General features: G+C 49.2%; 1 protein-coding gene across 21 annotated transcripts in view; it reads left to right on the top strand.

Annotated features, from left to right (window-relative positions):
* DTNB (dystrobrevin beta) overlaps positions 1-13,723 on the top strand; it is a 217,377-nt gene that overhangs the window by 148,386 nt on the left and 55,268 nt on the right. For 15 of the 21 annotated variants that reach the window (XM_075086363.1, XM_075086369.1, XM_075086365.1 and 12 more), the window contains 2 exons: positions 2,036-2,132; positions 8,935-8,955. In XM_075086363.1, coding sequence (XP_074942464.1) covers positions 2,036-2,132; positions 8,935-8,955 — 118 coding nt within the window. The remainder of the gene's footprint in view (positions 1-2,035; positions 2,133-8,934; positions 8,956-13,723) is intronic. The other 6 variants (XR_012659455.1, XM_075086371.1, XM_075086364.1 and 3 more) reach the window with 1 other exon arrangement.

The following is a 13,723-nucleotide window of genomic DNA, read 5'->3' as shown; positions in this document are numbered from 1 at the left end:
CCTCATCTTGCATAAACAGCTTGAACTTCTTCAGTTTCTCCATAAAGCAGGTTTGCCAGATCTCCAGCTCTCCCTTTAGCTTGCTGCCAAGGCCTCTCTAAGCCCTCTGCATCTCGTCTCGCTGTAGGCTGGAGCATTCCGGCTGCGGTGCCTCAGACGTAGTCTCACTGGTGATGTAGACGGACCTAGCGTTAGCTCTCTTACCACCAGACGTCACTCTCACTAGTAAATTCGGAGCGCACATTCATTTTCCTGGCTGCATAGCACCGCGCTGGAAGCTCACAAGGAGCAGGTCGCCTGTGACGCGAAAGCACTTCACAAAGCCACGGCTGACGAGGAGACGTTCCCCAGGCCTGCGCGAGCAGTACGTGGAGACCTTGCCTTTGCATGTATGAAAGCGCACGTTACCACGTGATCTCAGCTGCTGTGTAGAATTCAGGCTGTGAAAGCACCAGAAAGATAATCCATGGAAAATTAACGCCTCCCGGGTTTAAAAATCTGCAGCCCGTAGAGATGAGTCAGCTCTACCACGCTGCTGGCAAATGTAGCCTTGGAGGAAGCCCGGCTGGATCCGTCGTCCTTGCAGATCCCTGCCTTGTAACGCAGGCGCGCTCGGCTTCTGCGTGCGAGTCCGCGGGGTGCTGCGGTCGGAGCGGCATGGTTGGCTGGAGTAGGTGACCTCCGAAGGTCCCTTCCGACCCACCCCGTGCTGTGACTCTGCGCTGGTTCGTGCGCAGGTGCCGAGGCCCCGCTGCCGCAGGCCCCGCGTGCCTCGCGCTGCGCCTCTCCCCTTGTCCCTGGGCGCTCTCCTGTCTTCTTCTCCGCAGACACCGAGCACCCTCTCTCACTGACAGGCAGAACCTCCTCTTTCTTCACTGGAGGTCACTGCAAAAGAAATTGAATCACGTCAGCCGAAGTCAGACGTACGCACTGAGGTTGATTCGTCATGAACAACTACATTTGGAGGGCTGTACTTATGTATATGTTGGTTTTCACATTGTTTGTAGTTGTTAACCAGAATGTCATATTAAATAACTGTAGAATAAAAGCCACAGACTTTGAACTGACCTAGAGAGAGCAAAAGGACCGTGTAGACAGGTGAAGCTGTGTCTGTGGTGGATTTTTAACACGTCCTAGGTGACCAGGCATGCGTAATCTTCTCTTTATTCCCTTATTTTTGTGGTGTGTTTCAGCGTTTAATAACCACATCCTTCAAAATACAAAAAGGTGTTGAAAGAAATACCCAAGATAGTTAATACTTCACAGTCTTTTAAGAACCAGTATAAAAACAAGCCAAGTCTGTTATGTAGCCTCAGCAGTTTTCTGCTTGGGGTGTATGAATTTCTCCTTATATTCTCCTTTGAATTTCTCCTTATATTAGTCACCTCTTTATTTTTTTTTTATCTAAAATAAAACCAAAGAGTCATAGTCCCTTAAATATCTCAGAGATAGGCATCTGTAGAAATACAGGGGTTTTCTGATGCCAAGGAGAGGGAAGGTCACTTACTGTCTCCTTTTCTTGTTACCTGGGTTCTGGAACAGCAAATATGTCAAAGATTATACGTCACGTTGGTGGACGGAAATAGCTCTGCCGAGCCTCCACCCAGGCAGGTGATAGCTTTTCCTTTCCAAACGTCTGCAGCCTTTTCTCTCTTTTTTGGTTTTTTTCCTCTCCCCGTCTGTCCTCCCGTAGGTCATTCTGGCTTGTCTGAAAGCTCTGCAGGATGCCTGGGCCTGACGTTAAGTGAGGTCTTAAAACGAAGAAAAAAAGTGGGCTCTTTTCCCTCAAAATGCAGTGGTCGTGAAAAGGGCTTCCTGCTGCCAAGGTGCTGAGTGCAGATTTCTGGGTTTCAAGTGAAAAGCCTGGTGGTTATGTATAGGTTTCCTGGTCAGTGCTTTGCTCTATTTTTCTTAAGCTGGAAGCAGGGGGCAGTGATGAAAACCAAAGGCACGGTTATACAGGTGAACTTCCTGAAGGGGTTTTGAAATACCCAAAGTTTATTTTCTGACTCTTTCTTTCATGTACCTTGAACAGACAGAGGAAGGATGAATTGGAGCAGAGGATGTCTGCACTGCAAGAAAGCAGAAGAGAACTGATGGTGCAGCTGGAAGGGCTGATGAAACTGCTCAAAGTAAGCCACCTCCTGTCAGAAATGTAGCGCGTCCTTCTCTTCCCCAGGTCTGGGATTCACTGGTGCTGCTCTGAGACTCCCGCTTCGCTGTCGTACCGGTATAAACACTTCACGAGGAGCAGAAGGAATCTGCAAAAAGTCATTTCCAGTCTGGCTCTGTGCGTCGGTGCAGATGGTTAACGGGTTTTCAGGTTCATAGGCCGCTGCTTTGGTTAAAATATCAAGAACCCATCAGATTTGGAAAGCTTTAAGGAGGTGTGAGATTTGCAAATCAGCTGCGTGCTGTTCTGGGTACCAATTCAGTTCTTCCAACTTGAACTGGAAACTCTAGCTAGTGCAGGGCGGATCGCGAGCGCCCGGTGGCGCGGCGCTGTGTTTCGCTGACCCTGCAATGTCTGTGGCGCGTTGTGCTTGAGCGTGGCGGCGGCGCCGATCTGTAACGGGTGTTGCTGTTTGGGTTCCTGGTGAGAGCGTTATTACTTTTTATGGAGTCCTGGTAGAGCTGAGCTCATGGTTGATGACTATAGTCTGAAATACTATTATGTGTATACTATTTAAATATTCTTTCCAATCTTTAAATTGGGCAAGAGCCTCTTTATGAAGCAAATGGCAAAACATCGTCCTTAGTCAAAGAGGTTTTGGTCTGAGACAAGGTGCAGCAACGGTACTATAGGCAGTGGAAGAAGCGGGAGAGAGATCGCAGCAATGACACCTGCAGGAGCAGCGCGGGGGGTTATAGATCAGCTACAGGCACAACTTGATAGTTCCAGAAAAATTCAGAGCTGTCGACACTTGAAAGTGATAATGAATTCACATCGCTCGTAAGTCTGAAGTGCAGTCGCTCTCAGATTAGGCTTGGGTTCTGGAGTAGGAATGTATATGCAAGAGGCTATGATCAAATACTCCTCAGAGGTGCCTGTTTTTTATTTAGTTCCCCTGGCACATCGCTAGGATTCATGTTTGGGAAGTACTTTTTTTTAAGCCAGTGGTTTTGCACACTGTAATTGTTTTCCTGTTCAGCCTGTTAATGTCTGTCTCCTAAAAATTTGAAGACAATCACTTGCTAAATTCACCTGGATTTCTTCAGACACTAAGTCTAAGTTGAAGTGTCCTTCTAAGTCCTTCTAAGTCTCTGAAACCCTAAGTTGAGGTGTCCTTTTAAGTCCTTCTAAGTCTCTGAAAATGGGCATCCAAGACTGAATTACACATTTAGGAAAGTAGAAAAAGTTGTTGCGTCAGAGCCGGTTTGTTTCTTTGTGGTTCAGATGACCACAGGCTGAGCATTTTTCTCGTACACATTTGAGGAGCCCCTTTATAACAGAATTGGTTTGGACATCTGCTTTAATGTGGTGACAGGCTCTGATGGGAGTCTTCCGTAGACCCTATTATACTGAGAGCACTCGCAAGCCTTTACAAATTAATTCTCCCAAACTCGACCTGACGTAAGCGCTGTCATCGCGTTAGGGCGAACAGCTGTTCTCTCGGCTGGCCTGGCTTTCTGCTCTTCTTCCTCGGAAGCCCTGCAGGCCAGGTGGGCTACCCTTCTCGGATGCACTACTGTGGGCCCGTGCAACGTGCGGGCTCCAGAGCAACCCGCAGAGCTTTGCCCTCCCCTGGGCGAGACGCGGGTGGGCGGCACGCCGGCCTCTTCTGCCCGCTTGGCCGTCGTGCTCCTCTCCCAGCTGCCCAAAGCGCGTGTGGAGCCTCTTGCCCGACTGGCTGGACGCGTGAGCGTGGCGTTGCGCGGCGCAGCGGAGGATGTCGGCGCCAGGAACACACCGAGGAGAGCGCGGAGGGTGCCGCGGGATATCGCAGGGGAAGAGCGCACGAGCACGAGCAGCAGCGGCTGCGACTGGGGAGACGTAGGGGGGAGGCGGGAGGATTGCAGCAGCGGGAAGGGAGCCACAACTGACTCACATGTGATAAACTAATGTTTTTAGGAACCGTTCACTGAGTTGAATCATGCAGTTCAATCCTGAGCTTGACAGAAGCTTTAATGACATCTTCTAGGCTTCTTATACAGAAGGTTAGTTGAGAAGGTGGTTCTTACTAGACTTTACATTTATAAATCTAGCGTCTTTTAGTTAACTCCCCCAGTTCTTGAAATTGTTTCAAAGCTTTACGGGCAGATAGGACTGCATATAAGGAGACGCTTCTTCCCCACGAGGATGCTCAGGCCACGGAGCAGGGGCCCAGAGAGGCTGCACCTCCATCCTTGGAGGTTTTCAAGACCCAACTGGATGGGCCTCAAAGCAACTTGACCCTGCTCTGGACTTGACACCGCCTGAGGTCCCTTCCAACCAGAATTATCCTGTGAGCCCGCGACCGTGCGATTATTTGGTTCTACATGTTGCATAATATGGCTCTTTGCTTTTCCCCTTCTTAGCTTTCTATGGAGCCTGGCAGCTTCCCTTTGATTAAAGCATCTTCCAGAAAGACATCTGTTCTTAAACTGAAGAAATCAAAAATGGAAAATTCACTGCCAATGCAAATTTGCTTGCACAGATCAAAATTTATGCCTCATTTTCAGTTTTAATGTATTTAGCTTCAGTTTACGCCCATTGGCTTTGGTACATGTGGTTCTCCCTCCATTAAATTAAGGAGTACTTTAGCACCCCTGGTTTTTTTCCTACGCAGATACTTACTCATCTCAGTGAAGGCACTTCTCAATCTTCTTTGCTAAATCAGTTAAACAGGTAGAGCTTTTCTGAGCTTGTCACAATACTGTACTAAAGTTGGGGGGTTTTTTTTGTGGTTGATTTCTTTGCTTTCTCCAGATTTTTAATACAATTTTTTTAAAATTGGGAAAAAACCAAACCCTATGTTGAATTCTTCTCTGAATCTTAGCAATGCTGCACGGGGAGTTACAGGAGGAGTTTCATTGCTCTTCATCACTATTTTCCTTTTTGTGCTGTTCTGCACCGGTGAGTGCTTTTTGAAAGCTGTCGGTTATGCGGATCTTACTCCCTGTCAAGGGCTTTATTTATTTCGTACAGCTCTAACGGGTTAATGGCAATGTGTTACAAGTTTGGCCTCTAAAGAAACCGCAGATATGAAAATATACTTCATCTGTGCCAGTCCTTTAGAGGCCAAACTTGAAATACATCCAAATAACAAAATCAGATTTATTTGGCAAGACCTCTTTTCCGTGAAGTTATAATGCTTCATATATCACTTATTAGTTGAGTCTTATATCAGCTTTTCTGTTACTTTGAATAAATTAATGACAGGGTAAGACGCTTATGCTTATTTAAGCCGTCTCACCTCCCTTTCTGAATATCGGCGCAATACAGCACATTCCAGTCCTGGGTATTCCAAGATCTATTAAAAATTACCTTCTCTGGACCGGATAACTCCTCATGTAATTATTTTAAGAATCCCAGCCACAAGATACCCAGGCCTGCTGATCGAAAAATATTTTTTCTCATAGATACCTTTTAACACCTTTTCTCATTATTAGTGGAAAGTAGTTCACCGTTTCCTGATAGAAACTACAAGGGGAAAGTACTGTTAGTCAAACGCAGCACAGAAATACTGATTCCTCCTCCCATATTAAGAATTTTGCCATGACTGTCAAGAAGCAGTGTACGCCACCTCAAGGCTTTGTTCTGTTTCTGATATTTGCGTTCATCTCAAAGTCTCGTTTTTGGTGGCTTTAGCCCTGCCAGACATGAATTTTTCCCGCAAGGTTTTAGCTTCTCTCATCATTGGGTGCACTTCAAAAATTTTCATTTATAATTTAGATCAGCTGTTAAGCTTTTATAGTTTTTTCCATTTTCTTATGCAGTATTTTTTACATTTTTAATGCTGCCTTCACCGTTTAGAGCTGGATTCAGCTTACCTAACTTCAGTTATCTGGAAGTTTGGTACCTCAGCCCCCTCTGCGAAATAACAGAGAGAGACGAAAGCCTATATTTGGAAGGACATGGCTGTTCTCTGGAGGCTGTTCCCAGGGCGAGCCATGCTGTGATAGTTGGCCTCAGAGCAGAGAAAGGCCCTCGACTGTTTGTTGCTAGTGCAGGGGCAGTCAAAACCCTCTGGTCAGTGTCCTGATGTCTGTCAGCCCTCACAGTGACCTACCCACGCCGTCGGAATATAGAGTCAAGGTTGGCTTTTGCGGCGAGTGTCCTTCCACACCTTACTGCCAACGTGTGTTGACGCTCCTGCAGGAGGTTTCAGTTACAGGAATTTGATGGTGGTTTTCCCCGAAGGAGAAGTTCTGGTCCTTCATCTCTTCACTAAGTGCTGTCATTGGCATCTTCTGCCATGGCGTCCCACGCACTTGCGAGGCCCCGGCTGTATCTGTCCAGGCGAGCCCGTTAGTGCCCGGCAGCGTTCCTTGGGCAGGACCCACCCATACCCGCTCTGCTGGTGGTGTGGTCGCTGACGTGCCTTTGGATCAGAGCTTTCCCAAACCATCTTCAACCACCACCCAGGTGGTTGTCAGGCACCCAGACCCATTCCAGGGCCGGCAGTTTGGATAAGGGCACCCTGATCGGGGTGACAAGGGTTTTTAACAGCGAGGATGTGTGCAGATCATGCCAGAGAACAGGCCCTTGCACAATTTCACTTAATTCTGTAGCCTCCGAGTCTGCAGGGCTGCTGCAGTGGCCGCCGTAGGGCTCCCGCTGGCTGCTAATCTCTCGGCCTCCCGGCTGCTGGTCTTCAGTTAAGCAGATGGAGCCCCTTGCACGCAAGAGGCGGGCTGTCCGTCTGGGCGGAGCGGTGCCCACTGACCCGTCAGTACTGTCATCAGTGACTTTCTTCCAAGATTTTTTATCTTCTTTTCCTCATCCAGGCGGTTGGCTTGGCTTTTCCTTTTTTCCTGAAGCCTTCTATAAGACACCCAGTGCCATTAGCTGACATTCTTCTAATAAGTAGTCGGCAGTGCTGATCGTCTGCCTTCTTGCAGCTTTTGCTTTCAGTACACGGATATTTGGCAGCCGTATCCCATTTCACTTTTTCCATTTCCTCAATGGTAATTTCCGCACTAGCTGATTTGATGATTTATCTAATAACTGCTCAGTCCTTCTAGCAAAGCTCCACGCCTCCTGAGATTTTTTTTTCACATCTGTAGTTAATGCTAAAGCCTCATTTTTCAAACTAACAACTTTTTTTGTAGAGTGGAGATCGTTTAAGATCTTTTCCCTGGCCTGGCTTACCATCCGGGCCTGCGAGCCCCGATGCCGGCTGGAGGAACTGGGAACACGTGGGGGTGTGGGGAGGGAAGCGCTGGCCTCCGCAGCTGATGCTGAGCCATGGTTCGGTGGGGCCGTACCCTACCTCTGCTACCTCAGTGCCGAAACACACACCTGAAGGAACACCAAGTCTTGGGAGAAAAAAACCAAAAATACCTGCTTGGAAGCATGGGCTTCTCTGCACTCATTCCCAGATGTCTCTGTAGGGCCCCCTTGCACAGGTAGGAAAATCCCTTTTAGTACGGTGGTCAGTGAGAAGAATCAGCTCTAACTTATGGGGCAGGTTCAGGTTAATCCTGCTCAGACTGGAAATAAATGCGGGAAGATGAATAAATGAGTTCATGGATTTCAAGGCCAGAAGGAGCTTTTATTCCATGAATTTTAATTCCATGACCTGAATTTCTGGGGAGACGTGCTTGCCAGTGGTCGTGCTGCCCTCTGCACTGGCAGTCCACGCAAGGCCACCGTTGGAGGGAACATACACTGGTGCCCAGGAAAAGCTGTAGTTGCTCTTTTTGTGTATGTGAGAGTCACCAAAAACATGCTGCCAGCCTCTCTTTTAATGCACGGTGTTGCTACCCGCACCACAGCTCCTCCACACAGCCGAGCCCACAGACGGCACAGCCCGCAGGACTCGTGATGGTTGTTATAGATGCGAGGGCAAAATCCATGAAAACTTTTGAATTACGGAAAAAACCTCTTGACTACGTGATGTTTTGCTCATTCCCAGGGACGCTCGTATAGTCAGAACGTCACCCCACTGCCCGGCAGGATCACAGTGCATGTTTCTCTGATTCAAAAGAAGATAAATTAATCCATATTCCACCTTTTTGGGTCTTCCAAATTAGTAGTGATCTGTACAGACAGACGTTGCACTGCAACCAAGGAATTCTTTTCTCTGCATCTTTGTCCTTGCTCCGCGCCTTTGGTGCTTTTGCCTCCCAGCTTCTCCCCTCCCATTCCAGACTCGGTTGCCCACCGCTCGTTGATTTGCCCTTTTGAAGCCCACCTGCAGAGGTCCCTGCAGGCCCGGTGGTAACGGACGTGTTTTGCCCAGAAAGGAGCCATTTTGCCTCTCGGGTTATGACAGTTTGGGTCTCTGTGACGGCAGATTTGTGCCCACGGGGAGCCGAATCCCGTGCCCTGGTTGCACACTGCAGGGGGTATTTCCAGACCTCAGAGGATGGTAGGCTGATGCTTCTTGCCTTGGGGACAGCTAGGGAGGCACGCCCGAGCCGGCGTAGGACGAGAAGCCAGCAAAGGTTCTGCATGAAAGATACCCACTGGCTATCCTACGTGATAACCGAGCTGTCCGTACTGTGGTATCCATCCCGTCTGGTCAACTTTCGCCAACGCTGAAGGCCATTTTAGACAAGAGTCTTCTTTTGAGACTGGAACAGATGACGCCTTTGCTCTCCCCCCCCCACGGCCACTGTGTCTAACGTCCTTGTTTCCTTTCATGCCTGCAGATGTTTCTACAATTTGCCATGTTCTGTTCTTCCGTGGGGTCTGTTGTGTATTTTGTGTCTGTATGTTTCCTTTTCATATGATAATTAATCTATCCTGTTTCTCTCTTCACCTTTTTCTTTTGCCAACGTTTATAGGAAGAAGAGCAAAAGCAGGCAGTAAGTTGGCTTCACTTTGTAGGTGATCTAACTCTTTTTTCTTTCTGCATGCAAACAATTTCCTGTTAATTGGCTTGTACGTGAACAAACCATGGGGATGTGGGGTCTGTCTCACTTGTAAATTTGAAAGCAGCCTTCATCAGTTTGCAGTAGAGCATGTTTTTGTATATGTCCTTAAAGATATTCTCTCTGCCTTTCAAATTAAGTTTATTGCTATGGGTACACAACCGGTGGCTGTATTCATTAGGTTTGCATAGAATTGTGCATGGCCATCCAGGGTTGAAAATGTGGATTCTCAGCTGGCTTCATAATTTATTTTGCTGGAAATTCTTTGGAGTATTTTACATGCTAAGAAAGCTTTCTTGTCTCTTCAGGAATCTTTTAATTTGCCTCCTTGCCACATACAAGCCCATGCATGAAAACTAATTAATGACTTAATATTCTGGGCATGGATCCATATCATTCAGTCATGATATGGTCTCCTTGAATTAGTCCCAGTATGCTCATTGTAAACAGGATGAGTAAACTAACAAGAGACAAGAACGCATTTGCTTTGTTACTGATTTTCATTTTCTCTGCCCGCCTGTGAAAATCTGAATCCTGTGTTAATTTCGGAATCCACTCCAGAGGGAGCCCTTTTGCTTTTCTCGGAAATAGCCAGATGTTCAATGTCTTCTCTCCAGCAGAACAAATTTTTCAGCATTTTCGAACACGGTTTTCTTTATACACAAAGCTTTAATGAAGATTAATCGTGTGTTTCCCATTGTTGGAGGGTTTTTACATGTTGTTTATCAGAGCCCCAAACTGGATATTGGATACATGAATTGGAAATTCTGGTGGCTTAGATTTTGTAAGGAAATATCTATTTCTGGGTAACTTCTATTGCTGAAAATGCGTCAGTGCTACGTGTGCTGAAATTGGCTTTTGGTGACTCCTGTCATCAATTGAAAAAGAAGATGGTGGTAAGTGTGCGTCTTGTGTTGGAGCGCGGTTCACCCTTAGTGGATGCTGCCAGTGAAGATTTATCCCCGGGTTTGCTAAGGCACCTTGCAGAAATTCCTTGGCTTAGGGAAGGGACCAGATTGCAGCATGTGGCAGCGATCTTCCAGGAATTTCCTGGAGGAAGGAAGGAAAACAAGACACCGCCACCCCTGTCCTCCAACTTCTAACTGTGCAAGTGGAATGCTGTGCCGTGTATCGTTCTCTCACCCAACGTCACTGCTAGGAATAATCATCTGTGTGGAAACGCAGCATTATATTACGGTTGTTTTTCCTGTGCTGTGACGTTCATCTTGATTGTGGGTAAAGAAAAAGGGTAAGTACGAGATCAAACGAAGAATTTGCCCAATTTTACCTCCCTTCTTTCCCTGGAATGCTGTGCTAGTAGGAGGATAGGAGAGCCAAAACTGACGGCTAAAATAATGTCAACACATTGTTTCATGGCCCCATCCCAGTCTGTTGGAATCAATGGTGAATGAGCCAAAAAGGATTTGAGACTCAAGAAGGCAGGTTTTGACCAACCAAAGGAGACATTACTGATCTGTAAGAATGGAAACTTTACATCCTTACGTTTGCATGGGCTGAAGTAGCTTGAAATTGCTCTCCCCTTAACTACAGAGGTGCCACCTGAAAAAGCTGGAAGTCCCAGGATACAATGCTCCACTTGGCCGAGAAGCACACAGTCACAGAAATCACAGAAGAGCTGAGGTGGGAAGGCGGCTCTGGAGATCAGCTAGTCCACCCCCCATGCTCAGAGCAGGCGGCTCAGGAACTTGTCCCATCAGGTTTTGAGTATCTCCAAAGATGGAGACTCCACAGCCTCAGTAGGCAACTGGTTCTAGTGCTTCACCACCCTCTCCATAAGAAACGTTTTTCTTTATTTTAAAGCAGAATATCCTATATCTCCATTCGTTGTCTGTATTTCCATTCCATTGCCTCTTGTCCTTTCACTGAATACCACCGAGAAGGGTCTGGCTCTGTTTTTTTACCCTCTTCCACCAGGGCTTTGTGTGCATTGATATGATTCCCTTGAGCCTCCTCTTCTTGAAGCTAAACAGTCACAGGTCCTTCATCCTCTCCTCATATGGTGGATACACTGGTGCCTTAATCATCTTTTTGGCTCTTCCTTGGACTTGCTCCAGTCTTTCTCCAAATCTTTATTGTACTGGGTTGTCCAGAACTGGACCCAACACTCCAGATGCAGCCTCACCAGTGCTGAGCTGAGGGGAAGGATCACCTCCCTCGACCTGCTGCCAACGCTCTTCCCGACACAGCCCAGGATGCTGTTGGCTTTCTTTGCTGGAAGGGTACACTGCTGGCTCGTGTTCAGCTTCTCTGCAGGACCCGAGCGTCTTTTTCTGCCAAGCTGCTTTCCAGCCAGTCAGCCCCAGAGTGCACTTGATGCAGAGTTATCCCTTCCCAGGAGCAGGACTTAGCCCCTGTGTTGAACTTGATGAGGTCCCTATCTGCCCGTTTCTCCAGTTTCAAAATCCCTCTGAATGACAGCGCAACCATCTGGTGTATCGACCACTCCTCCCAGTTCTGTGCTGTCTGCAGACTTGTTGAGCATGCGTGCTGCCCTGTCAGCCCGGTCATTACTGAAGATGTTAAACACTACTGGCTCCTCTATCAAACCTTGGGGCACACCACCAGTGATTGCCTCCAGCTGGGCTTCATGTGGCGGGTAACAACCCTACCCATCACACACCGTGTTGGTATCATCTGCCCTGTTCTGGGAGGGAGGTAACGGCATATCTCCAGCTTGAAGGCCAGAACTCATTGGACCATGCACTGGCTTCCAAATGTCTTCAGGAGTTCATGATCATCCATGTACTCCAATAACAGAAATACTTGATAAAGGGCTGAATGTCTGTGACAGTTAAAGAAACACAGCCAAGTGAAGAACTTGAAAAATATTATCAAACATCCCTTTGTTCTTGAGAACCTTGAGACCAGCGTTGGTGGCTCTAGTGCCGTTTATACACTCTACAAGTGTATAAAACACTACAGTAGCTAGGAAAGGTGACGAGTCTACTGTGTGCTCAGCCAGCCCCATCCTCGTGTCTACAAGCATCTGGCTAGGAAAAAGAAGTTAGAGGAGAAGGGCCCAGTCTGGTTAGAACCTCACAAAGGTCTACAGGCTAGTCCAGGAACAGCAGGACCACATACGAGGGAACATGTGGAGCACCATCTGGGTCCTGTGGAAGAGAAGGCCCAAGTGTCTTAGTGATCTAAAGTGATGATCCTCTCAGTCCCTGATGAGATGGATTGGTTGTGTGGCGGCAACATGAATTTACACGAAGGGTTAGGGTAAATAACGGGTAGGATAACGATCGCTGAGTCAGGACTGGCTGCACATCGAGCAGTAGTGTCAGCATCCACGGTAGGAGTTCCTGATTTCCCTTCACTGCTAAGGCTGCAAGTCCCATTCCACCTTCTCCATCTTGCTAGTAAGATTTACAGAGGTGGGTCAAAGAGGATCAGCTTTCTTGGCTCAGCTGGACAGGGGAGAGAAAATATAACAAAAGGCTCATGGGTCGAGATAAGGACAAGGAGAGATCACTCACCAATTACCGTCGTGGGCAAAACAGACTCATCTTGGGGAAATTAGTTTAATTTATTACCAACCAAATCAGAGTGAGGTAATGAGAAATAAAACCAAACCTTAAAACCCCTTCCCCCCACTGTCCCTTCTTCCCAGGCTTAACTTCACTCCCAATTTCTCTACCTCATCCTCCCCAGTGGCGCAGGGGGATGGGGAATGGGGGTTGCGGTCAGTCCATCACATGTCATCTCTGCTGCTCCTTCCTCTTCAGGGAGAGGACTCCTTACACTCACACTCTTCCCCTGCTCCAGCCTGGCTCCTCTCTCCATGGGGCCACAGCTCCTGCCAGGAGCCTGATCCAGCATGGGCTTCCCACGGGGTCGCAGCCTCCTTTGGGCATCCACCTGCTCTGGTGTGGGGTCTCCACCGCTAACCCCACGGGCTGCGGGGGGGTATCTGCCCCACCGCTAACCCCCACGGGCTGCGGGGGGATATCTGCCCCACCGCTAACCCCCACGGGCTGCGGGGGGATATCTGCCCCACCGCTAACCCCCATGGGCTGCAGGGGGATATCTGCCCCACCGCTAACCCCCACGGGCTGCAGGGGGATATCTGCCCCACCGCTAACCCCCACGGGCTGCAGGGGGATATCTGCCCCACCGCTAACCCCACGGGCCGCGGGGGGATATCTGCCCCACCGCTAATCCCCACGGGCTGCGGGGGATATCTGCCCCACCGCTAACCCCACGGGCCGCGGGGGGGTATCTGCCCCACCGCTAACCCCCACGGGCTGCGGGGGGATATCTGCCCCACCGCTAACCCCACAGGCCGCGGGGTGGTATCTGCCCCACCGCGAACCCCCACGGGCTGCGGGGGGATATCTGCCCCACCGCTAACCCCACGGGCTGCGGGGGGGTATCTGCCCCACCGCTAACCCCCACGGGCTGCGGGGGGATATCTGCCCCACCGCTAACCCCCACGGGCTGCGGGGGGATATCTGCCCCACCGCTAACCCCCATGGGCTGCAGGGGGATATCTGCCCCACCGCTAACCCCCACGGGCTGCAGGGGGATATCTGCCCCACCGCTAACCCCACGGGCCGCGGGGGGGTATCTGCCCCACCGCGAACCCCCACGGGCCGCGGGGGGATATCTGCCCCACTGCTAACCCCACGGGCCGCAGGGGGATATCTGCCCCACCGCGAACCCCCACGGGCCGCGGGGG

The sequence above is a fragment of the Phalacrocorax aristotelis genome, chromosome 3, assembly GCF_949628215.1.
Source record: "Phalacrocorax aristotelis chromosome 3, bGulAri2.1, whole genome shotgun sequence".
Taxonomy (NCBI): Eukaryota; Metazoa; Chordata; class Aves; order Suliformes; family Phalacrocoracidae; genus Phalacrocorax; species Phalacrocorax aristotelis.
Note: the sequence above shows the minus strand (reverse complement) of the source record. Positions and strands in the feature narration are given on the sequence as shown.